The 27,344-nt window shown below is 43.4% G+C and overlaps 1 protein-coding gene across 1 annotated transcript in view; it reads left to right on the top strand.

Annotated features, from left to right (window-relative positions):
* The first annotated feature begins 9,314 nt into the window (after window positions 1-9,314).
* WNT7A (Wnt family member 7A) overlaps window positions 9,315-27,344 on the top strand; it is a 50,155-nt gene continuing 32,125 nt past the window's right edge. Inside the window, exons 1-2 of the mRNA XM_048491362.1 lie at window positions 9,315-10,441; window positions 12,395-12,621. Of these exons, the coding sequence (XP_048347319.1) occupies window positions 10,371-10,441; window positions 12,395-12,621 (298 nt within the window). The 5' untranslated portion in view covers window positions 9,315-10,370. The remainder of the gene's footprint in view (window positions 10,442-12,394; window positions 12,622-27,344) is intronic.

Genomic DNA, 27,344 nt, shown 5'->3' on the forward strand with positions numbered 1-27,344 from the left:
CCAGAATTTTCAAGACATGTATGCTTTCATGACTCAGCAAGCCTTGCCGTCATGTAAACAAGGGCCTCATTTATTTTGCCTCATTGCACAGTTGTTCAATTATACAAACATACCACATACCTTCTTAGAACAGACATGTGATGTACACTTTACTCCTGTCTGATGGATGGTTATATGTAGACCCACTGGATCAGAGCTTTGTGAACATGTCCCTATACCATCCATATGCCTAAATATTTTGCAGATGTGTTTCCAGAAAGCTGTTTGTTTGACTTTGCATGGACAATTTTTGACAGATGAATATCAGCATAGTGTGAAAACAGACCTTGAGTAAATCTTCAATTATTGGGGCTGTAAGTAGGTTGAGGTGTTCTTAACTTTGTATTTTGCCCACAAAAATTTTGCTTGTATGTTAAATGCATAACTTCTCCCCTCTTTCTAGGGGCATATGGAAACTCAGTTTCTATTTCTATCAATCACATTTTTTCTTTCCCAAATAGCTTGGGGTGGCGATTATGGATTTCCCTCCAATTTTTCCTTTCAGTAACCCTGTGAAACAGAGCAGGCTGAGAAAGAGACTTACTGGCCCAAGATGAAGTTTTGGTTGAGGATTAGAACAGGGGTTATCCAGGCTTTATCTGATGTTTTCACTACCACACCACACCAACCCTTTTTATATCTCCTATTGGTAGGCCACTGGAGATAAATTTTGAACCCAACGAAGGGCAATGATATAGGCTCCTTTTCTCAGGTCCTGGCCTTCATCTAAACTTCAGCTTGACCAAGGCTTGACCAACAATCTCCTTTCCATTTTCTGACCCTTCTTACATGTGTTGCATGTTACAATGCCACATTATAGAGGTGTGGTTATTCTTACCCTTGTCCTGGCGAACAGCCTTAACTAGGCCATCTTCTTAGTAAATCTCAAGAATTGCATCCTTCTCAGCCCAATGATTTCAGTGAACTCTACTTAGAATCAAAGTGTTGGTCCTGGAAAGATTTTCTCATTTCCCAGACCTCTCAAGGCTGTGATCATCATGCGCTCCTGTGCTTCTTATGCTCTATATGCCTTCCTTCTATTGCCTGTTCTGCTTTTATATCCCATTCCTGTTTCAACCTTCCCATTCAGATAAGCCTCTCTGTTCTTTTTGAACCTTGGTTAACTGGTTGCTCTTCCATGGCAAGAGCATTTTTTAAAAATCATAATTTATTATTTTTTAACAGAACAACTATGTAGCAACAGAGAGTAGAAAAAAAGAACACAAGAAAGAACATACTAATATACCAGCATAGAAGATGGGTCTGCATTAATTATCAAAAATACTGAAGGAATGAAAAAAAAAGATTTAGGATAAGAAGTAATGTTTTGATATTAAAAGTTGATTTTTTTCTACAATTTCATTATAGCTTGCTTAAGAATTGCTTCTCAATATTAGTAACGGTTAAAAATATTCCTTCATTTATACACGTATATATTGAAATCATACCAGCTGCACTTGGAATTAATTAACACTTTACATTTTATAATACTTAGAATAAAATTCCCATTTTTATTTAAATTCATGTATAGGTATTCTCTTTACAAAATTGGTTAATTTTGCCATACAGCAATACTCCCTTGTTTTGTCTTCCCAATTTTTTTGGGAGGGGATATTTTCCATTTTCCAGGTAGACGCATAAGTAATTCTTGCTACTGTCATTAAGTACAAGAATAGTTCTTAATGCTTTTTTTTTTGCTTTTTTTGGTATTTTGGTAATTTTTTTGAAATTTAATCTTTAGTGGGTTTTTTTTGCATTTCTGGGTGAATTAATATTCAGAATTTTTGTCTTGTTGCAAATCCACCACATATAAAAAAAGAACCAGATTTTTTTTGGCATTTCCAGCATGTACCCTTATTTTTTTTGTCTGTTTTAAAAATATCTCCTGGAGTTATATACCATCTGTAAAACATTTTATACCAATTTTCTCTCAGTTGTTGACTAGTAGTAAATTTAATATTTTTTCTCCACCACTGTTGAAAGTCAATCTCCTCTTGAAGATTTTGCATCCATTTTATCATGCAATTCCTTATTTGTTCAGTTTCTGGGTCATACATAAGTAATAATTTATAGGTTCTCCCTGTTAAAAATTGTTTTGTTGATCAATTTATCTTTCAAATTCTGACAATTGTCTTAGGACACCTTCTGTTGTTTTTAAATTTCTCCTTAATCTTGAAGCAGTTTGGAAGTATCTGTTGAATATTTTTCCCTTTTTTAACTTGCCATGATTTGATTTTCCCTTGGTTGTTAATCATAACTTTGTATAATATAAGATCCTTGTTCTTTTAGATATTCACATCATAATAGGCCTCTACAGGAGATACTGAAGGTGAAGTTGGCATGCTGAGATGTTTGTGTGTCTTTATCTATATTCCAAATAAACCTTTCCCAGCAAGAGATTTTGTGATTCACACTTCCAGCAAAGCATATCATACCTAGCTCAAGCATTCTTACCCACACTTGTTTTGAACACTAAAGAAGAAAGCAATATTTTCTTTTTAAATATCCAAAAAGGTGTATGCCAACATCTGGTCTCAGATTGAGGGCAGAAAATTTTTCTTTTGATTTTCATGCTTTCCTTGGACTACAGGTTTTTCAGGATTAGAACCATGGTTGAAAACTGGAATGACATTTCAACTGAATTACACTTGTAGATACATTTAAAGAAATAGAAATGACAAAACTGAGGTCTCAACAGCAGGGTAACCAGATTGTCAGACTGGAAATACAAGCACTACCTTCCAGGATTAATTAAAACAACACAGACTTGGGTAGTGTCTAAGGATGCATTCCTTTAAGACAGGTTTGTGAGAAACCTTAAAAGTGAAAGCCGGCGCTGGTATCCAGACTTCCTCCCTTGGCTCTTGGTCAGCATAACTTCCTGTCTCTCTCTCCTGGAGTAACCTAATTTCTCCAAGTCTCAGAGCCAGCAGTAGTCTGAGCAGTACATACCTTGGAGCTCAAAGTACCTACCTGAGATGACTCTGGCAAGGAACTGTTTCGGGATCTACAGGCCGATGTCTTTCTATGGGCCTTTCCTCCTGGTCTTTGGATGAGTACAAGCAGATCTACTGAGTTTGAACCAATGAGGAATGGAAGTATCACAGAAGTACTGTCACTGCAGATCTTGAGATTCTGGACAGATGCATAATAAAAGGTTGGTAAGATTTGTTCATCTACTTTTAATCACAACATTAGACAAGGATTCTTTGAAAAGTTTGCACACCTCGTAGCAACCCCGTGAAACAGTTTCTCTCACCTTGGTTGTTATTGTTTTGTAAAATAATATTTTTGATTTTATGGGTCCTAGCATGGAAAAGAACAGTGTTTATGGTTGGTGTTTATTTGTTGTATTTAGGTTAGAAAAGAGGACAGTTCAAACATTCTGCAACTTTTGTGATTTTGTCCTGTCCTACCATTGGAAAGATTTTCCAGGCTGGCTGTTGAGGGGGTGTTTTGACAACAAACCAGAACAGTTTGATAAAAAGGTAGGACTGTAGAGGCATGTGTGTTTAGGGTCTAGCTACCAAATTGGCTTTTAACAACATTATCTCTTGAATTCAAACAGAGAGAGGCCAAGTTTGGGGGAGGGGGTTGGTTGATGGTGTTGCTATTGCTTGAGCAACTCTTTATACATATGAAAAATGAGACATTAATAACCCTGACCAAAGCCAATCATTGTGTATGGTCATTGTGCAAGCTTCCTTGCTTAGCGCAGTCAGTGGATTTGAATCTTGACACTGAAAAGCAAAATTGTATCTATGCAAAAAGCAGAGTGATGTTCAGTTCCAAGATGGAGTTTACTGAGACTCAGAAGGCCTCCTTTTGTGTCTCTTGAAAGAATTCATCTTTGAATTCTAAGCATTGGATGCTGTCCTGAAAGTGTATTAAACTGTTGCACAGTCTCACCCCCAAGGCAACCCGGACAGACAATTAACAATAGGAATACAAATGTGGAAACACATGATGAATGGTTTTTGGGTGGAGCTTTGACCTGCTATCTTTGTTCAGGGGAAGGTTGCTGCTGCTAAATAAAGAGGTGGAAAGGCAGCCTCCTGGTAAGCATCTGGCAAACAAGAATATATCATATTGGAAAGAAACCACTTTTGTCCATGTAGCACATCTGCTTTTGCAGCATTGTAAATACCTTATGGGACAAAAGATGAAATGCTTTGGTGTTTAATTACCCTGGCTGTTCAGATTAGTTCTTTCTGATACTGCATATCCTCTTTATCAACCAGTACCTCAAAGCCAACCAATGTTTGACTTCATTAAATGAGCTCTAGCTATTTTAAATCCCATTTTTAAGGCAAGTTAAGCATTTCTCCCTCTTGTAGGGTTTTAAAAACAATTTACTTTGTCTGATCACCCAGGTTATGATTTGCATCAGTATAACAGTTACAAGACTGCGAATCTTCTTCAACATCTATTTGTCCTTGTTTGTGATACAATTTATGGTATCAGGGTACCAGATTTGGATTTCTCCTGTACCAACATCCTTAAAGTTTAAGGGAATCTTGAGCAATTTAATTTGGATTTTCTGTTTCCAGCACCTCACTGTCTTCCTAACTTCCCTCCAAATTTTTCTCAACTTCTTGGAGTGTGGTACCCAAAAATGAGAAAGCAGAGCTTCAGGTGGCCAATTCATTAGCCTTTTGGGCTGCAACATGGTAGGGTGACAGTTCAATTTATCTTTCTCAAGGGCGATGCTGCCTATACCTTTTTCAACAAAAAGAACTAAGAGGAAGTGTAACTTCATCCACCTCATGCTGGACAGACTTTGTTTTAGAATGCTTCCCTTGGGTCCTAGTGCCTACCTAGTTCTGTTAGGTAGGCATTAGGACCCAAATGGGGCATTCCAAAACAAAGAAGGTCCAGCAGGTGGCAGATGAAGTTACAATTCTACTAAGTTATTTTTTGTTGAAAAGGGTATAGCTAGTGGTCTCCATCTTATAACAATATATTTTATCCTTGGCAATTTCCCTGCATTTTCTGCTTTTTGTGGGATGGCCTGTTTCCTCTTAAATTATTCCATTCTGGCTGTTTTTGCACTTTCTAAATGCTCCGTGGCTTAGCCAGGGAGCGTACCTGCTGCGGGGCTTCTCACCCTGCTTGTATTTCCCCTTCTGCTCGACTCTGTCCTTCACTCGTGTCAGGACCAGTGAGGGAAGCCCCGAATGGTTTCCCACAAGCTCGGGGCTTTCCCATAAGCACCGCTTAAGCACAGTGAGCTCTTCCGCAGCCTCTTTCACGCATGTGCAGGCAGCCTCCATTTCCTGCTTTTAGATATGCTGAAGCTGGCCCCATTCCCCTCACTCACTTTCACTATTTTAGTGAAATAAAAGTATTCCCCTTTTAAATCCTTGTGTGTGTGATGGGATTGCTGTCCTCCACCCCCTCCATCTAAAATGTAAATCTAAAATCCTTGCATGTGCAAGTGAATCGCCGCCCTCCCATTTGTGGCGCCGGCCGATGCCACTTTTCTGTCCAAGGTTTCTCCCTCCTTTATAAAAACCTGCTTATGCCACGGAGAAGTTTTCAACTCCTGTGGAAGCCTCCAGAGCAACAAAGGGGTATTTCAAAAGGACCCCAACCTTTGCAGTTCAGGAAATTCACGGGGCAAAGCCATTGCTGTGGGACGGCACTGGGACAGAAATATGGCAGTCATGCTGCAGCACAGAGGGCTGTGGGGAACTCCCAATTGTATCGGGGCATTCCCTGTGTCAACAGAAAGACAATTTCAGCTTGCAAAAACAGCCTTTACATTCTCCATTGGGGGAGAGAGAGACATCTATTACTCAAATTCTGGGGGAAACTGATTGTTTATACTTGTATCATTACAAGCTAGTATACTTGTATTATTACAAGCTGATCTGTTACAACTGCCCCTCCACCAGAGGCATAGCTACCAAGGGGACATCCGGGGACAAATGTCCCGGGCTCCCACCATTGGGGCACAGAAAAAATTTGAGCTCATTTCTGATTTTTTTTGTATTTTTAGTTTTTTAAGTTGTCAGCCAGCAGGGGGCGCAGTTTTTAGGTTAGTGGTACCAAAATTTCAGGCTATTGTCAGGTGACAATCCTTATGATACCAGCCAGGTTTGGTGAAGTTTGGTTCAGTGGTTCCATAGTTATGGACCCCCAAAGGGGGTGCCCCCATTCCCCCATAGTTTCGAATGGGAAACTTTTGAGGGTCCATAACTTTGGACCACCTGAACCAAACTTCACCAAACCTGGGTGATATCAACAGGAGAGTCTCCTGAAGATAGCCTAAAATTTTGATACTGTTAGCTTAAACATTGCTCCCTGACAGGCACCCTCAAATTTTCCTCAGGTTCTGTCTTTAAATCCTCCCCCTTTGGAGTGGATTTAAAGGGAGAATCTGGGCTCCCTAGATTAAAAAAAACATTGAAAGTATTGTTGAAGGCTTTCATGACCAGATTCAACTGGTTGTTGTGGATTTTACAGACTGTGTAGCCCTGGTCTGGTAGATCTTGTTCCTAACATTTCACCTGCATCTGCATCACAGAGAGAAGCCTGTTATAAGAGAAGTCTGGACACAGTGTATAACAGGCTTTTCTCTGTGATACACCTCTGAAGATGCCAGCCACAGAGGCAGGCGAAACATTAGGAACAAGATCTACCAGACCAGGGCCATGCAGTCTGGAAAACCCACAACAACCAACTTTGAAAGTGATGCTGTTTGCGTGGGAGGGGGAGATCTACCCTGAAACAGCATCACTTTCAATGTTGTTTAAACTAGGGAACCCAGATTCTCCCTTTAAGATGGATTTAAAAGGAGAATCTGCGCTTTCTTGGAGAATCTGGGCTCTCTAGTCTAAACAACATTGAAATGTTTTGGGGTGGATTCTCACTTTAAGGGGGATTTAAAAGGAGAATCTGGGCTCTCTAGTCTAAACAGCATTGAAAGTGATGCTGTTTCAGGGTGGATTCCCCCACCTCACCCCAAAACAGAATCACTTTCAATGTTGTTTAAACTAGGGAGCCCAGAGTCTCCCTTTAAGGAGAATCTGGGCTCCCTAGTTTAAATAATATTGAAAGTGATGCTGTTTTGGGGTAGATTTCCCCTTTAAGGAGAATGTAAAAGGAGAATCTTGGCTCCCTAGTTTAAACAACATTGAAAAGTATACTGCTCCAGGGTGGATTCTCCCCTCCTTTCAAAAAATAGCATCACTTTCAATGTTGTTTAAACTAGGGAACCCTGGATGTGTTCAGATTTGTGTGTTGGGGCATGTTCTATAATGTGATGGTGACTTTGAGATTACCTGGTGCAAAAAACCCTTTGTTTGGTTGTGGTGGGGGAGGGTGGCTGCCCATATGGGAGGAGGGCGCAAAACTCAGATTTTGCCGCAGGCTCCATTTTCCCTAGCTACGCCTACGCCTCTGCCCTCCACCCAATCACCTACCTACACACAACCTTCTGAGTTAGAAAAATAAAATAATATATAAAGAGACATTATCACAATTGACTTGCAGCTGGGGCTTTCCCCAACCTCCATTCCCGGCAAAACCCTAATCCCCCTCCCCAGTACCTGACATTGCTTAAAGTAGTGTAAAATGACCTTTCGATGAAAGCATTTTACTTGAACGGTCACTTTATTAGCAATTGCTCAATTCCTGCTGAGCCTCTTTAATTCCACTAGATGGCGCGTTTACAAAGAAAACTAATGCCTTTCTGAGTCCAGGGGGGGAAAAAACTTCAGGTGATCTACTCTTGTTCTTTTACTTACCTGGAGCGATGGGGGGGGGGGTATTCCATGTTAGCTGGGTGCAGGAACGCTGTTCTATGCAATGCAAAATATGATGTTTAGTTATATATATAACAGCTGCCGCCTGGAATAGGCTTGTGCCGGCTCAAAAACGGAGGGGTGGGGTATGGGGGGGGGGACCAGTAAATCAATAAACCTCCCTGGCATCATTCCGTCCAAATGACTATTTCCTGACATAAGCGGCTTCCCCCTCCCCGTCGGCCGCTTTGACTGGCGAAGACAGAAGGGCCCTTCGTGTTTGGAATGTGGATCTCTGCTGTGGTAAATAGCTCCCATTGCCCTCGAGGGATGCAGATCCTTGCTCTGGCGTTTTGTCAGATCAGTGGAATTAAAACTATTTGCAAATTGCTCGTCTACTCATAACTCTGTCAAACGTGCTAAGTTATATTCTGGATCACCTGTTTCTGTGGGGACATATCAGACAACAGTACATTTTTTAAAAAAACAAGGCCAAATTTGCGCAGTTTCCAACAATACCACACCCCTGTTATCACTGTAGGAATCCTCCCTTTGTATATGTGATAAGGGGATATTAATACACTCATAGCCATCACAGCCTGCAAAAGTCCCGCTAGCCACACAAAAGCCCTCCGGTCTGTGGAGTGGGGTGGGGGTGGGGATAAGTGGTGTAAACATTTGCCTTTTGAAAATAACCTCGGGAGGCAGGTGATCGAGCAGGTCACTACGGTGTGCGGGACCATAGATCAAGCAGGGTGGGGCCAACCCGAGTAGAACGTGGAGAACCAACGCGTGTCTAGAGGCGCTCTCGCGGGAAAGCCTTTTTCTTTGAAATCCTCGCTGGGCACTTTCTCCCGGCTGGGACGAGAAGAAGAGGCGGGAGGTAGGTGGGTGGTTTGGAAAAAAAAATCCTCCGTGATACCCGATCCATCGCAGTCCCCTGAGCCCTGCCACAAAGAAGCTCCTCGCAGGACACCTGACTGCGAACTGGAAGAGCGGCAAGATCTCCCCCCTCCCTTCCCGACCCATCGCATCCTCTTTTGTCCTGAAATAAATCAATCACAAGAAGTGGAAAAAAAGGCAAGCCGAGCACAGAGGCAAAAGTGGCGAGGCAACAATGGGCTTTTTCTTCGGGGGCTGCTGTCTGAGAGTCTGGCCTCGCCGCCAATAGCCGCCGATAGGATCTAAATGGTCCTGAGCTCGAGGCTTTTCGCCAGTGGGGCTGAACAAAACAGAGACCTGATTCCTCAGCAGCTCCCCCAGCCGCGGCGGCCGAGGCTGCTCTTGGTCGCCCCGGTGGGTGCCTTTGCACTCTTCGGCCGGCTGAGGCGGGGCTGCTCTCGAGCAGGTGCTAAAACAGGGGGGGGGGGACCCCAAATGGACAAGAAATCGCACACGCACACGCAGGATAATAATGATGAGGGGGGAGGGAAGAGGGGCGCTTGGGCAATCCCGTGAAGTCAAACACACACACACACACACACACACACACACACACACACACACACACGTGCACGTGCACGTGTGGATGGCACCGGGATAACACATACTAGCGCACGCTCTCTCACACACCCCCTCCGAAAGTTCAGTTCCTTTCCCTCCCTGGCAGGGCGCGAAACAATCGATCAGCTTGTGGGACAGTTTGAAAAAAAACAAAACACAACCCGGCGAGAAAAGGCGCGCCATCCTGAACGGGGAGAGAGGAAAAACAGGATAAAGGGAAGCGGACGGTCAGGATTAGGAGATTAAGCAGAGCATCGCCCAGAGACCAGCAGGAGGGCCAGGAATGCCCGGGCGGCTCTCTGCGCATCTCTCCTTCCGAGCCCGCCAAGTGGGCATTGATCAGACACTGGTCGTGGGCCTGGGACTGCCGTTCACACAGCTGGAGTTCGCCTGCCGCAAATCCTCCTTTTCATCAGATCCGTAGAGCCAAAACCCACTTCCCGCTGCTGCTCCCAGAGGACTTGTGTTGTTGTTGTGTGGGTTTTTTTTTGCCCAAGCAGGTGATCCTTTACTGCGCTTCCACCGTCGTCCCCCATCTCTCACTTTTTTCCCTTCCCACCCCCACCCCACCCTGACTGGACGACTCCCTCCCTTGGAGAACACGCCCAAGTAAGCCGAAGAAGAAAGGAAAAGATAGTAACATTGAACCTGAGGGGAAATCCTCCCGAGCTGGCTGCGTGCTGCTGCGAGAGGCAGAGATTATTAAAGCCCATCGCATTCCCCAGCGCGCTTCCGAGGGTTACGTGTGACAGGCATACAAATCCGGAATAGCGAGGGCGAGAGGGAGTGAAGAGAGAGAGAGAGAGAGAGAGAGAGAGACCCGGGGAAGGGCTATGGTGATCGTCTCTTGGGATTTACAAACTCGCACCGCTCGCGTCGGGTGGCTCCGATCGCAGGAGGGCTGGTCTGTTTTGTCTGCACCGCTTTGACCCGGCGTTGCACTGTCTGAGAAATTAACCAGCGCGCAAAGAGTGCGAAGGAGGGGAGGGGGGGAAACCTACTGTTAAAAAAAGGTATATATATATATATATATATATAATTTTGCATGTTGGTCTGAAAGCCAAGAGCAACAAGAGGAATATGAACAGAAAAACCAGGCGCTGGATATTCCACATCGTTCTGAGTCTAGGGATTGTCTATATCAAAATTGGGTAAGTCGCCTCCTCTCTCTCTCTCTCCTCTCTCTCTCCTCCCTCCACTCTCCAAACGCAAACATACTGTGCCTACCTAACCTGTCCAGACCTGTTAGTATTCAACTTGAGGAAAGTCTGGAAGAGGTTTTCTTTTTAAAGCTCGGGCAACAATATTATTTTCTTTGCTGTTGTTCTCAGTGAGGGTCTAAGTGTGCGGCTCCGGGGGAAAGCCACAGGGAAGCTCTCGTGCGAGGCATGCCTAGAATGGCAAATGTGGCCACTGACGGCTGGGAAAAAAAATCCTCCGAGCTCTACTGGCCAGTGCCCCGCACCGAGTCCTTGAATGGGTCAAGCGAGACAGGTTGGGATGTCCTCTTGGGGAAACTGGCCTTCTCCGCGCAGGTGATGTCTGCTAACAAAAGCACTCTGCATGTGTCCCAGAGACATCACGTCTTCACCAGTTCTGCCTTCGCGTTCCGCCTGCTCGGCGAATTCCAGGGCTGAACTGGTGAACTGCGAGGCGTTTTGACGAGGCGCAACCCAAACTTCTCGGGGGTTGAGCCGTTCGCACGGCACCTGCGCCCGCTCACATGGCAGCCACCCACTGGTTAATGTAGAACTCCTCTCGCATCCCCAAGTGACTTGTGGATCGCAGCTCAAGCCCCAACGCCGCCTGTGGCTGCGCCTCTGTCCCCACCGGCAGGACAAAGTGGGCGCTGCAACAAACTCGATCCCATACACGCGCGTCCAGAGGACCGCGTAGACAGCGGTAGGGGACGCGCCATCCTCAGCGTGTCCATCCTAAGTAAGTCCCATTGATTCTATGGGAACTCGTCTCCAGGTGCGCTCAGGATATCTATTTCTGAGACTGTTTATGCGAGCTTTGTGCCTAAGGTGTCCTAAAAGCACCGGGGGATTAAGCCCCAGATCTGCCTTTTTGAAACTGTAGACAGTCCTCCGGTCCTTGGATTCTCAGGTAGACGTGGTGCTCTTTGAAATTGATCCGGCCTTGTGTGAAACTGCTGTCTTTGTAACTCTCTGAGTGCACTCACCCAGGTACAAAACACAGGCTCCCTTGCATCCCCCTGACACGGCAAACCCAGTGACTTGGTGATAGAGTGCAGCAAAGAAGAAGGCGACAGTCCACATTTTTTTTTGAAGAGAGACTATTTTAATTCCTATCAGCCAGGAGTTTCAAACGCGCGCCCCCCTCTTTTGTGTGGGAGGGAGCTTTTTGTTCCAGGCGTCAATACTGCGCGTTTTAATTTATGTATCGGGAAGCTGGGCCACGCTTTGGCAAAAGCCCCTGTGCCCCCTTATCACGCTTTTAATTATAGACCAACAAAACTATGTATAAAGAGCCTGAGGGGAGGGGCGGGATAAACCGAGGCTCTGATAGCCATTAAATCGACCTCCTGGTTCCTTCCATTATCCTTTGGCTGATCGTCACCCTCCGGGCGGGCGGGCGAGCAGACAGGCGGAGCAGAGCCGGGCTTGTCTTGACCACCACGGGCTGGCTGAGGAAACGGCTGCTTTTGGTCCGGCTCGAGTATGTGCCGCAACCTGCCAGTTGACAGTAGCAAAAAGCACCCGGGAGGGATGTTGCAAGTGCTTCAGAGGGGAAGCTGCAGGCAGGCACCCTCTCCCTGGTTCAGCACCCCTTGCTCCGGGACTGCTGGGGGAAGGTCACCAGAGTAACATTTGCAAACCTTTTTGCCTTGCTGAAAGCTTCTGCTGTCCGTAATGATAAGCTACCGTCACGTCTCGACGGGCAGATCAGAGGGTTAACGGGACTTAAAAGGCACAGGGATTCACTTTGAAGCGCAAAGCCTGGTACTTCCCGCCTTTTCCGAAGGGCTCTTAAGTAAGAACCTTCCGGGATAATCGATTGACCCCAAAGTGGCGGGGGCGTTTCCAATGATGATCCTCACCGCTCCAATCAATCTCTCCCCACCCTCCTACTCCTTCCAGGGGTTTTTCCTCCGTGGTGGCTCTGGGGGCCAGCATCATCTGTAACAAGATCCCCGGCTTAGCTCCAAGACAGAGGGAGATCTGTCAGAGCAGACCCGATGCCATCATCGTGATCGGAGAAGGCTCCCAAATGGGAATCAACGAGTGTCAATTTCAGTTCCGCAACGGACGGTGGAATTGCTCCGCCTTGGGAGAGAGGACGGTCTTTGGAAAAGAGCTGAAAGTGGGTATGTTATCTCTTTACCGCAGAGCTGTTGCCAGGTGGAACCTGAAGTCCCCCGAAAAGTTGCCAAAAGAAGAGAGAATGATAGGCTAAGAGTATAATTTCATCAGCTTGACAGGGGTTAGGAGACAGTGCCTCAGTGGAAGTTCATGACCTTTCCTGGTTTGCCTTGCCTGTGAGAGAATTGGAAGTAACAGAGGCCTGGGCACTGTAGGTGTATAGCTGTTATCTCCACTGATATCCTTACTATCGAGTATATCTATGTCTTCATATTTCTTATTCTAGGCACCAACATTTCTTTTCAGTAAAAACACTTCCTAAGTGGGAAGAATCCTCATTGAAATCAGTGGGGCTTCTGAGCTAACAGGTACTGAACTGCAAGACTGCAATTGTAAATGGACTGGCCAGGGAGAAACTCAATAGGGTTCAGTTCTGAGCAAACAGGCTTGTTATTTTGACATTTCACCCCTCACTGAAAATGCTTGTGAGCCCTTTTTACATCACTATGTTGTATGAACATGATGGATGCTCAGTTTTTTTTAAAAAAATTTATACATACACCTGAGTAGAGATTCTGGCCAGTGTCATTTTTCCAATTTCATTATACACCAGTTGGGGGGCAAGAGGTAGGGTGTGCAATCCTAAACACCCTTCTAATTCCACTTAGCTCAATGGACTATGTTTACAGTTACACTGTTAAAATTCACAGTGTGAAATCATCGTAACAGCATATTAAAGTAGTAAAAGAATGTCCCCTTCCCCCCCAAACACTTCAGAATAAGTTTATGGGTACAGTGGGGGAATCTGATCCTACAGTTGATTTTGAGGGTGATAATGGGGCAGTTTTCTTGGTTAGTACTTGGATGGGAGACCACCAAGGAATACCAGAGTTGCTAGGCAGAGGAGAGCAATGACAGACCACCTCTGTTCCTTATTTGCCTTGAAAACCCTCCTGGATCACCATATTTTGGCTGTGACTTGATGGCACTTTTCACCACCAAGGGGTCAGTTTTAATTCTGGATTAATCAGCATACTGTACCATGGTGTAATCGTCAATGCATGATTCAAGAAATAATTACATTTCTGACAAGTTCTCATTGGCTGCAATATTAAGGTCACTTTCCTGGGACTAAGCTTCATTGAGCTACATAGGACTTAGGTCTGAGTAGACCCACCTTCCCTTAGCTTAATTGTTTCACAGTTATGAGATTAGAAATGCATTTTTCATTCATCCAAACAGGGCACTGTTTATTCAACTGAGATGTCTTTGAAGTTGTCATCTGATGCACTGGGTGTAAGGCACTTCCAGTTCCATTGCAGTGATATCTAAACCATGAGTCAGCATGCAAGGCTGACTAATGGATTATGGGATATTTGTGGTGTGAGAAGGATATAGTGTGCGTTTCCAAGGTGCAAGAAGTACAACTGAAGATCAATGCTGCACAAGATGTTAAGGAAACTTCACTTTTGTGGGTTAAAATAAAGAGAAACATCCCAAAATTGACATACAATCTCAATTACCATCTTTGATTCTGTGAAGTAAATGTCAGTATTAGTTATATTTTCCCAAAATGATGGTCATTTTATTTAGTGCTCTTAGCTAGGGATTATGCTGATGCTTACATATATTTATATTTGGATTTAATCAATGCTTAAGAAAATTCCATGTTGAACTTCCAAATGTGACTTATGTCTGTTTAATTTTTTTTATTGATCATATAAATGAAAGTTTTGAAGATATTTCCTGTAAAGTTGATGGCTCCAATCCAACAATTCATTGTTCTAAAGACGGTTACTAGTACTGGGTGTAAACATGACTATTATTGGATGTAGTAATGGATGCTGGACTGTTGCCAATTTTGGTATACATTTGAATGCAACTGCTTTATTTATACCTAATTAGTTTACACAAAGAAAATATCAGTAAGTTATCAATTATAAGTCTAGGATACTTTCTTGGAGGCACTATGCTTAGAGCAATGTGGGATCAACGTGCAATGATGAAATAATACAGATCTGGCATCTTTCATAGCCCTTACATTATAACTGATTTTAAAAAGTTAACATTATTAATATTGTATCCTTTTTTGTGCTTGTATAACAAAGCTCCCTTGGGAGTACATCTGAGGTAAGGTGCCACTTGTCAATAGCCATGTTTTTCCCCAGAGGGACAATGTGCTAATTTTGCTTTCCCTGGTTTCAGTCATCTTTTCCACATATCAAAATAACAGACGGCATGTCCAATGTACTGGTTGGGAACCTGTGTAACATTCATGACACGTGGATCTTTTATTTCCATACAGAGTAACTTGGCCATCTTTCACATAACTTTTAATTTGAGGCAAAATGGTGATTTCACCTGGCTGTTCTTCCTTTACATGATTTGTAGAACACTCCCCCCCCCCCCGCCATCCCCGATCATCCTTTGCTCTGACAATATTTGAACACAACGAGACATGTCAAGGGCAGAGTTCCAGGCATGTGATCATATGGTATTTTTAATCCACAGTCAAAATTGTTATATGTGTAATGGCATGAATTCCACTTTCAGAGGTGGAATGCATGCGTCTATGACTCCAGACCTGAGGATTGTTGGAAGGGAGCCAGTCAAAGTTCAAAGAATCTTTGGAAGAAGGAGCACTCATAGATTCTTGTGGTAGCCTTAAGGGCATGCAGAGGGAGAAGCCAGCTCAAAGAGGCAGCAGCACCTGAGGCACTTCTGGGCAGGGCTCTTTGATAGGCTAGGAGTGGTTATCCAGGCCCATTTAGACTTAATCCACCAATGCTTAGTTTTGCATCAAAGTCAGCAAAGGGTCTAAATTATGGATTGAATGTAGCAAAGAGCAGCCGTGAAAAGAGAAGTAATGCTAGAATCTTGATGCTTCTGATTGTTTGTGAGTCTGTATTAAGGAGATAGTTTGGGATAAATATGCAGTCCTAAATAGGCTCGCATTCTTCTAAATCAATTAAGAGTCAATGGGCTTAGAAAGGTATAATTTAGGATTGTAGTGTAAATTAATTTTGCTCATGCTACAGGAAAGATAATTTCTCAAGCATTTTCCCTTCTAATGTATCCAAGACAGAATAATGTATCTCATTGTCACCACTGTTTCTGTGGTGTTAGTCCAGAATATTGAAGGCATGATTATTGTCCCTCTGTATTTCAAGCCATATGTGTTTGTTCCTCAGGAGTACCTCTGGGTTAGCTTACTGGGTCTAAACACAGATTTATGGTTGAAAACACGAAAGTTAGTGCTACATAAGTCAGTCAAAGGCACAGATTTCTTCAAAGTGGTTTTCCTAAAGTAAAAGGCTAGCCTAATCTCATAGGAAACCTATAGATGTGGTGTACAAAAACAATAAGCACAACAAATGATCTTCATGTGCATTGTTTTTTTCCAACCTGGAATATGAGCACAGCTAAGCCGTTGGATCTTGTTGAACATTGGCTCCCCAATCTCTCTCTCCTCCCTGAAATCTAAAAGAGTGAACTGGTTGGATGGGTTGCTTTGTGATATTATTTTGTCCAAGCAAGCAGATTGGTGTAAATGGGCATACCATAGCATATTGTGTCATACCTTTCATGTTGCTTTTAAATTAGGCCATAGGTGCTGCTTATAGTGCAATCCTGAGGGAGGGATAGTTGCACTGAGGCCAGGGACACAGCAATGGTGCCTCTAAAAAGGCTTGCTGCACCACATCCAGCAAACTGACAGGAATGCCCCCCGCCAACCACTGTGGAACTGCTCTATGCAACACCATGGGCTGCGCCTGCCTTTTTGTCAGTGTAAGGGAAAGTGTGGTGTGGTAGTTCAGAGTAGATGGACTTTAATCTGGAGAACTGGGTTTGATTCCCCACTCATCCTCATGAGCGGTGGACTCTAATTTGGTGAACCAGGTTTGTTCTCTCACTCATCCGCATGAGACCTGCTGGGTGATTTTGGGCTAGTTTCAGTTCTCTCAGAACTCTCTCCGCCTCACCTACCTAACAAGGTGTCTGTGAGGGGAAGGGAAGGAGTTTGTAAGTCACTTTTTGAGATGCCTTACTGTTGAGAAAAGTGGGCTATAAATCCAAACTCTTGTTAAGCTGGCAAATGGAGGCATTACCCGGCTGAAATGGCTCAGGAAGCTGACTGAAATTGGCTGCACTCAGGAAAGCTCTGTTTAGTGCCAGTGCTGTGGCAGCACTGGAGCCCAAGTGTTGCACTGCCATGTACATATGGCTTCCCAGCACTGCCGTAAGGGCCCTGTGCCAGGGTAAATGCCCCTAATGCAGTGCAGGTGACCAGCGCAGGGGCATGCCTCCTCCTGAGGGGTTCCCTCCCCCTTAGGATTGTGCTGTGAATTAGCTTTCTCATTTTGACCTTTCCTCTGTCTTATTATCTCAGTAATTTTATTTAAGGGCTCCTAGAAGAGGTAAAGAGTAAACAGGCTTTCATTGATCTCTGAGAATGAGCCTTATTGACTGCTGTCTATATCAGCATTCATGGTCCAATGAAATGACTTTTATACCAGCAAACATGAGTATCTCCATTTCTAGGTATTTCTAATTGCTCCCCTTTAAGTTGTTTTATGTGCTGAAGTATAACACACTTTTAAAATCCAGATGAATTTCCAAAGTGAATTTAGAATTAAGAAAAGTAGGGGGTGGGGAATCAGGCCAGCATGTTGGGGATATCAGCCTCCAGGTGGAATCTTGGCATCCTCTAAAATTTTGGCTCATTTCCCTCTTGTAGAGATCAGTTTCCCTTGAGAAAATGTCTGCTTTGGAGAGTGGAGACTATGGGATTGTACCCCATGAGGTCCCTGTCCTTTCCAGGCCCCATTCCCAACCCCTTAGGAGCTTCCCAACCTAGATCTGGCAACCTTACCCCTCCCCCCATCCCCTGCCAGTGGCCAAGGGAGATCTGGCAACCCAACTGTACTGTAATCTGGTGATAGGGGTTTGATTGCCCATTCCTCCACACAAAGCCTGCTGGGTGATCTTGGACCAATCAAAATTCTGTCAAAACTCTCTCAGCTCCACCTACTGTACAAGGTGTCTGTTGTGGGGAAGGAAAGGGAAAGGGGCATCACTATTGGGGATGTCAACACGTCTAATACACCATATTTGAGCAGGTTAAGCAGATTTAGCAGCTCGCAGAGACAGCTGGGCGTTGTACTTGTTTTCCAGAGGCAAAAGTGGGTAGCACACCAACAAACAGAGTTCTCTCTTTCAAACCACATTTAACTACTTGGGAAAAACCCTCTATAATCTATCTCCAGTATTGTGAAATGGAGCAGTGTAAAACTATATAACAGTATATTGTCGAAGGCTTTCGCGGCCGGATTCAACGGGTTGTGGTGGATTTTCTGGGCTGTGTGGCCATGGTCTGGTGGATTCCCCAGACCACAGCCACACAGCCTGGAAAACCCACCACCACCAGTATATAACAGTGATTTCTGTGAACATTTCTGTAACAGTGATTTCTGTATACATTGATTTACACTGATCAAAGTCAAATCAATAGTGACTTATGGCCACATCCAAGGGGGCCGCATGTGGCCACTCTGGTGGATTTGCCTTCCCTGGGGTATTTACCTTAGCAGAAGGGTGATTTTGCCGGCATGCAGTCGCCTTGGCCCTCCCCAGCGCTGGGACACAGAGCTAGCATCCCAATTCCCCTGCCACCACTGCCACTGTAGTGGTGGTGGGCCAGGGTCATAGCTGCGGGAGGGATTGACTAGTCAGCTTCGCTGCCTTATGCTGATGACCAGTAAGTTAGTCTTAAGCCACCAAAAAGTTGCGTAAGTCTATTGAGGCCCATAGGGACTTCTCAGCAGCAGGAAGGCTTTTTCACTTCACCTCCCTGTACCACTCTCTACAGGAGCCGCGCAGTGTGGTAGCTGGCTGCCTAACAGGGGCTGCCCATCTTTGAAAGTTCAGTACATATTAATATCTGCATTCCAGTTCAATTTCCCAGTAAAGATTTAGTGCAATGAGAAGACTTCTATGAAACAAATTACTAGGAGAGGAAATAGGAACACACTGAGAATATCCAAAGTTATATCCACTGGGAACTTCTCTTGAAGAACTCTTTTGAAATGAATGAGAGTTGAACATGAACATGGAAGAACATGGTTGTTGTGAAGGCCCCAGAGGTGGAGCTACCAGGGGACCGGGGTGTGTGCATTGCACTAGGCGCGTGCCTGGGACGGATGGCTGGAAAATCACCCCCCATGGTGCCCCCACACACTTACCTTAGTGAAACAGTGCAGGATGGAGAAGTGGCCTTTCCCCTTCAGGCTGAAAATAGCCTGCTGGGAACTATACTTTCCAGGAGACCTTGCGAGCCTCAAGGTCTCATGGGAAGTGGATTACAGACCAGCCCATTTAAAGCCTGAAGGGAACAGGCTGGAAACCTCCAGCCTACACTATTTCACTAAAATGAATATTAGTAATAGTGCAACAGCTGGGGTAGGGGTGCTGCTTGTGTGAGGGGTGGGGAGAAAACACCAGGCGCAGTATGGCCCAGCTATGCCTCTGGAAGGCCCTATTCATTTCAGAGAGGCTTGTAGAAGAGAACCTCCCTGTGGAGAAATGTTAATTAATATAAATAACAGGGGGCTAATTTATATTGAGATATAAAATAAAACATTTTGTGATTGCCATTTTCCCTTTTGTTATTCCTTAATTTCTCTTTTTTGACCTTATGATTGGTACAGAATGACATAGATAACCAAAATAGGGGAAAGCTATGAACATTACAGAATGTGGGTAGATCAATTTTTTTAAAGGCTTGCTGTCTCACAAGACAACAGGAAACAAGTGGTCTATCACTCCAATTTGCACTAAAACCATTAGGCCACAAATCAGAGAAGCACACTGTTCAACTACTTCAGTGTGACTCTACAGTGTTTGTGATAATTACCGGAATGCTAAAATCAGGATTTAATATCAAACGACCTTACTGCAATGGATCCTTCTAATATTATTATGTCGCTACATGACCACATAGTTAGATGATAGGTGCATGTTTTTTTCTAGCCTTGGTCTGTGATCATAAGTGTATGTTTTGCTCTAAGTGTGTGAAAATTCACCTGCATATTTTATGTGTTGGTGGGAGTTATGTGTGAATATGCTCAAGGTTGGCATGTCTTGAATTATGTTGTTTTTGGAAACATTTTTCTTTGAAAGCAAGTCCCATTGTTTTCAATGAAATCTTCTTTATAAAATGGTCTTAAACACAGTGGAAAGGTGAAAGAAGGGAGATAAAAGAAGAAAGAGATATATGCCCCCTTTCTGATTTTTTAATTGCTGGTAGCCAAGTTTTGTTAATTCTCAGAGTCTCTTCCTTTTTGTTGAAGTTTTCTTGGTGTTTATGGATTTCAGTGGCCTCCCTATGTAGTCTGTTATAGTAACCTTCTGAATAGCCAGAATCTCAGTATTTTCAAATAAAATGTAATGTCCAGTTTTGTGTAGAGCATGTTCTGCAACTGCAGATTTTTCAGGATGGTTAAGCCGACAGTGTATTTTGTGCTCCTTAATATGAGTCTGAATGCTGTGTTCCAGTGTAGTTCCAATGTAGACAGTTCCACAGCTCAGAGTATGTGATAGACCCCACAGAAGTGAGGAGGTCTCTCTTGTCCTTTTCTGATTGTAGCATCTGCTGTATTTTTCTGGTAGGTTTGAAGATTTTTTGTAGGTTATGTTTTTTCATCAGTTTCCTGATTTGATCTTATTAGATCTGTGATTCCCTTGAGGTATGGTAGAAATATTTTTTCGGGGGGGGGGGGGCTGTTTCTCCTCAGTCCTCTGGGTTTCTCTTGGTCTTAAAGCTCTTCTGATTTCTGTTGTGGAGTAGCCATTAGCCTACAGATGACTGATTTCATCAGGGAGGAGGTGAGGTTCACAAATTCATTTTGAATGATCTGTCAAAGTTTTGATTATACCCCTTTTTTGTTGTGGGTGGTGGTTGGAGTTATTATGTAGATACTGGTCTGTGTGTGTAGGTTTTCTGTATACTGTGTGGCCCAATTGATGGTTGGGTTTGTGAAAGACAAAGACATCTAAAAAAGGCAGTTTTCCTTATTTTTCAGTTTCCATAGCAAATTGGATGTTTGGGTAAATGATATTAAGGTGGTCCAGAAAATTCAGTAGTTCTTCCTCGCCATGGCTCCAGATTGTAAAAGTGTCACCCACAAATTGGAACCAAATTGTGGGTTTTCTGCATTCTGTTTCGAAGGCTTGTTTTTCAAAACGTTCCATGTAAAAATTGGCTATTACTGGGCTGAGGGGACTTCCCATGGCTATCCCATCTGTCTGCTCATAGTAATCATTGTTCCATTTAAAGTAGCTGGTTGTTAGGCAGTGTTGAAATAAAGCTGTGATGTCATTTGGAAAAATCCATCCGATAAGTGCGAGTGTGGAACTTTGGTGAACAACGAGACAACATCAAAGCTGATAAGTCTGTCATTAGGGTTGAGATGGAGATTGCTAATTTTTTCGATGAAGTGGGCTGAGTCTTTAACATAATGTGTTGTGTGTCTGATTTGGCTTTGTAACTGGGAAGTCAGTCACACAACACATTATGTTAAGTCAGATACTTGCTCAAGGGAGCTATTTATAATTTTCAACAGGTGGCTCCGAAGCTCCTCCCTGCCAGATTTTACCAGAAAGGGCTCAGGTCAAAAGGACAAGTGGTAGATCATACAGCTGCCAGTGTCCTGTCCACATCTGTCAGGTCGAGCAGGCTGAAGTGGTCCAAACAAGGGCCTGAAGACAGCCAAGGGGCTTCTAGTTCACGTATTGTATCAAATATTGCAGGCAGGGTTTGGCGGAGGGTCAGGACTTTGTCTGTGAAATAGCTCACAGCTTAACACCAATTCCCTCAATTTAGGACCCATAGCAGGGGTCGTTAGTAAATGAATTATACTGAACAATTGTGCCAGGCGTGAGCTAGCTGCCGCGATAGAGGAAGCAAAAGACGATCTCTTTGCAGCCTTCACATCTCCCTCATAGGATCTCATAAATGGCCAATATGAGTGTCTTGACCCCTCATCAAGGGCCCGCCGCCACACTCACTCTAGCTGTCTCAGCTCTTGCTTCATCAGTTGCAGCACCATCAAGGCCATCAACACTTGGGCCATTCCTGTCATCAGGTACACTGCGGGAATCATCAACTGGACACAGGCTGAGTTGGATGCATTGGATAGAAAAACTCGGAAGCTTATGACAACGCACCATGCGTTACACCCATGCAGTGATACTGATGGATTATATAGAGATCTGGTGGCAGAGGCTTACTGCAAATACAGCAAACAGTGGAAGAGGAGAAGCATATACTGACCGTTTATGTGAATAAAAGTCAAGAACAGGTATTGATTGAGGTGAAGAACAGAAATTTGCTGAAGACCCAGAAAACCAAACAAGAATACAGAAAAAAATGATTAAAATGAGGACCAAAAGCTGGCACAACAAAGCTCTGCACAGCCATTTTCTGGAGAAGATCAAGGACAAGATGGACAAAGAAAAGACCTGGCTGTGGTTAACAACTGGAAGCCTGAAAAAGGAAACTGATTCCCTGATTTTAGCCACTTAAGAGCAAGCCATTAGAACAAATTTGATCAAGGCCAGAATTGAAAAATCCTTGAATGATGCAAAGTGCAGATTGTGCACAGAAGCTGATGAAACTGTAGATCATGTCCTCAGCTGCTGCAAAAAGATTGCCCAGACTGAGTACAAATAGAGGCACAACTCAGTGGCCAAGATGATCCACTGGAATTTATGCAAGAATTACAACATGAGAACATTGTCCAGAGAAAGTAATGGAAAATGAGAAGGTCAAGATCCCGTGGGACTTTCAAATCCAAACAGACAAAGTGTTGAAACACAATACACCAGACTTCACCGTGATCGAGGACAAGAAGGTGATCATCATTGACATAACAGTCCTTGGTGACAGCAGGGTCATTGAAAAAGAACATGAGAAGGTCACTAGATACCACGATTTGAAAATCGAGCTTCAGCTTCTATGGCACAAACCAGCTGAGGTCGTCCCAGTGGTAATCGGCATGCTGGGCGCTATCCCAAAAACACTAGGGCAGCACTTGAAACATCTTCGAATTGACAAAATTAACATTGGTAAAATTCAGAAGGCAGCCCTGCTGGGATCCGCACGAATACTACACCGATACATTACAACTTCCTAGACCTCTGGGTGAGGCTCGAATTGTAATGAAGGCCAGCAACCAGCTAAAGATCTGGCAGCTGTGAAATCTACAATAAAAAATAATAAACCAGACATTATTGTTCTTGACGATGGTAATGTCTGGTGTGTTGTACTAGCACACAACACACCAGAACAATAAAGTGTGGATTATTGACATTGCAATACCCAATGACATCCGGGTCGAAGAAAAACAACTAGAAAAAATTACAAAATATCAAGATTTAAAAATTGAACTGCAGCATCTATGGCACAAACCAGCAGCAGTGATCCCAGTGGTGATGGGCGCACTGGGTGCTGTCCCAAAATCCCTGGGACAGTACTTGCAACAACTTAACATCAATAAAATCACTGTCTGCCAAAGCTGCTCTACTCAGCTCTGCAAACATTTTATGCCGATACATCACGTCTTCCTAAGTTCCAGGGTGGAACTCGAAGCGGATAGAAGGCCAACCCCAACCAGTAATCTGGTGGTTGTGATACAATGTGTTTGTTGTTTTTGTCAACAACAACAACAACAACAACAACAACAACAACAACAACAACAACAACAACAACTGTGTGTGCTCTTGGTTTCCTATTCTGTCCTCCAATTGTCCTACAATGAGTAAGGCTCTGCTTTATCTGTCTGAAGAAGTGGGCTGTGACTCATGAAACCTCATATCAAAATTAACAATTAACATGTCACTAGATTAATAAGGCTACCCTTTTGTAATAATCACAGAAGTCCCTGTTTTAGGGCTTTTGTTATATTTGACTGTTGCTTTGCAGTGAACGTTCAGGTGTGACTGGGTCACAAATGGTTTGCTGACTATTTATCAGCCCTACCATCATTTCTCTGAGGAAGACAAACAATTAATATTACTAGCTATAGAAAGGCAAAGGAAGGCAGAAAATATAGGAAGGCAGAAAATATCTTGGAATCATGACAAGATTGAGATTCATCTAGATTCTAACCACTGACTGTAAGGTGACCACAGAATGTCACCTCATGAGTAAGAAACTGAGTGAATGATTCTTCTCCAGTGGGGCAGTTTGTACCATTAGTATTGTATATTCCAGACAGATGAGTCAGAGACAATAGGGAAAAAGGGCAATTGTGACTTCTTGGTTCATGAAAGAGAAAGGGCAACCCTTGTCTGAATAGACACATTTGATGTTATTCTGATCATGCAAGTAGATCACTCATGTGAGCAATAATTCACAAGAGTTCATTAATGTCTACACTCGCTCTGAGTCATTGAAGGTCTAAGTCCTTGAGAAACAAATGAGGACTTTGCTGTTTTCAGCTGGATCAATGCACACTTGTAAATAATTTGTGTTTGTGACATTCCATAACTATAAAAACAGAAGCAACGCAATGGTTTTATTTGTTTTTATTTCTGCAGCCAAAAAGTGTTCTTGCAAAAACAGGAGCCAGGTTGGAAATCTGGCACCAAAAATCTAAAAACCAGCATGATGCTTTATGCCAAAGAGTCAATCTTTCTAGGCAGTGACTGTCATGGTAAGATAAAAACATTGCCCCAAGGTCACTTATGCAGGAATTCGCATCACGAGGCTTTCATACCTGCCTTCAAATGTATCTTGTGAGTACATGTTTTAGAGAAACGAAAAGATTACATTACAGTACGTTGGAGTAGAACAGCTAATGCCTACTGAAAGTTAACTGTATGGGTTTCTCGAAAAGAAAATTAAATCACATAAAACATATCTGACAGTGCCATAGACAAGATAAATGATATAAAAAGGAAGCCATGTTCTTGAAAGTGATAAATATGTATGATAATGAAAATTAAAAAAATATATATTTGGGCCACAATCCAGTGAGCATACAAGACTTTCAGCCTGATCTTATGCATTAAGTAAACCCTATGGGTTTATTCTGAACAAATAAACCTCATTCTATTTCATAGGGCTTATTATTCCCAGGTACGCATGTACAGGACTGCAGCCTTAAGCTCAATGAAAGGAGTGGACTGAAGTGTATATTTGCCAAATTGTCGCTGTTACCTTGGAAATTGCCTTGAATTTCTTTCAGATTTTCTTTGTTCCTGAGACACAACAAAATGGGCAAAATTAACTCAGACATCCATAAAGCTAAGAAGTGTTGCATTGCTCACATTTTTAAAAGGCAGCATTTTTTTTGCGTGTGGAGTTATTTGAACAACAGTTATTCAGCTTGATTCCACAAGCTGCAGAATAGCTTTCTCTGCCTCTGATGACATCAGTGAAATGTGGTGGGTACTCTGCTGCACCTAACAGGTTCAGAGTGTTTATCTGAACAATTGACATGTTCCGTAACTCCCAAGGCCTCCATTTTTCATTGCTTAGGCCTTGTTTTATGATTACATCTGTACTAGACGATGGAATAGAAGCAGGCAAATCCAGATAATCAGGGAGGAGATAGGTTCTTTTCTCCAATTTGCTGTCTATGAATTATGGCTGCTATAGAGATGTGAAGTAATGTAGCCTATGGCACATAATTGGCAAGCTCTGCTGCATTTTCCATCTTTATATTTTCAGAGTCAACATATTATTCAGCAGATGCCTCTTCAGATAACTCTCCCCCTGACCTCTTGGCTTTAAATAACAGAAAATACAACATATGTTTTCCAGCAAGATAGATACAAATTTGTCTATTTTATTTTCCCAAATAACCAATTTATGATACTGCTGGTAGGTCAAAATATTTTTTAAATGTCCACCCTGATAGGACATTTAATACACTCTTACCACCTGCCCCCCGCAATTTGTCTTTGTTTTTGAGTAGGATTAACAATGGTTCCAATGACTGAATTCTAAAATACATTTACCTCCAAATATGCAACATCTCACTGAAATCACTGGGTTTGATTTCCAAGAAAAGATGCATAGGATTGGACTGAAAGTCTCTAGTCCATCCTGGCACCAAACATGTTTATTGCAGTACTTAGAAATCTCCTCTAAATAGTTTAACCTTCATTTATTAACAATAATGAGCCAGTTGAACACAGTGAATGTTAGAACAATAAGAGCCCTGCTGGATCATCTTAGTAGCAGGTATGTATCTACTAAAATAGTTCTTAGGACAGGGACTGCCCAGCATTGAACTGTATGCTCTGCCCCCAAAACTCTACATGAATTTCACATGGAGTTTGGGTTTGGGGCATGCAGTGCATGACTGGGCTTGGCTGGGCCCAATTTTAAACTGTGGGCTTTGTTATGTAGACTTCAGAGGCTGAGTTGGCAATATAAAGCTGGACCCAGCCAGCCAACCAACCAACCTTGCACTTCAAAGTTGGCCTCTGCCTGGCTGAGTCCAGGTTTAAACTGGGGCTTCAAGACAGAGAATAAAGCTGGACTGAGCCAAGCCCATCATTGAACTGTGTGCTCCGCCCGCAAACTCTACATGGAGTTTGGAAGTGGGGTGCACAGTTGAACTCTGGATCCAGCCAGGCCAGCCTCGAACAGCGCACTCCATCCCCAAACTCCGCATGGAATTTAGGGGCAGGTGTGCAGTTCAGTAGTGGACCCTTTTCTCCCTCTCTGTCTCTCACACCCAACCTGCCATCTTTGTTCTGCCTTTCATCCTCAGAGGCTGCAGGGTGAGGGCAGACACCTCCTTCAAGGGGCAGTGCCTTGGACACATGCCCTGTCTGCCCACCCTAGATACACCTCTGCCCAGTAGTTCATCCACTTCTCCGCACACTTTTTTACACAGAGGAACCAGTTACCCTGGAGGAACAACAAGCAAAACAGAGGGGCCAAAAACTTCCCCTGATGCTGCTTCCTAGGCCCGTTACGCACATGTAGAATAATGCACTTTCAATCCACTTTCAAGGCACTTTGCATGATTTTATTGTGTGGAATCGCAAAAGCCACTTGCAAACAATTGTGAAAGTGGATTGGAAGTGCATTATTCTGCATGTGTGGAAAGGGCCCTAGCACTGATATTCAGAAGTTTACAACCTCTGAACATAGTGGTTCCCTCAGCTCACCATGACTAGTAGCCATTGTTGGACCTATCCTGCATGAACCTTCTAATTTCCTCTTAAAGCCGTTCATGCTTGCATCCAGTGGCAGTGAATTCCACAATTTAATTACTTATAAGGTAAAGAAACAGTTCTCCTTGTTGATTGAGGACATATTGTCTATCTTCATTTGATGTTTCTGATGTTTCTGAGGGAGAAGAAGCTCTGTACGTTCACTTGATCCAGTGTTTGTCCTCCCCCTCTAAGTTTTTAGGCTGTTTCTGTAATCACTTCTAGCAAAATTGGGCATAAAGTATTTCAGCAATAGAATCAGAAAAAAAATCCCATACGGTACATAGCTCCCAACCAGAATAAACGCTGTTACTTTTCTTAATTCTATCAGTGACAGCCAAACTTGTATAAAGGATTTCCCTATTTTCTTTTACATACAAGTAGATCTTTATAGAAATCTCTTTTGATTTGTCTGAAACAACTTTGCTCATCTAACATGTCATGAAATTTTAGCTGTCTATAAAAGGGACATAGGAAGCAGCTGCCTTTGCATTAG

This window comes from Sphaerodactylus townsendi, linkage group LG03 (assembly GCF_021028975.2).
Source record: "Sphaerodactylus townsendi isolate TG3544 linkage group LG03, MPM_Stown_v2.3, whole genome shotgun sequence".
Taxonomy (NCBI): Eukaryota; Metazoa; Chordata; class Lepidosauria; order Squamata; family Sphaerodactylidae; genus Sphaerodactylus; species Sphaerodactylus townsendi.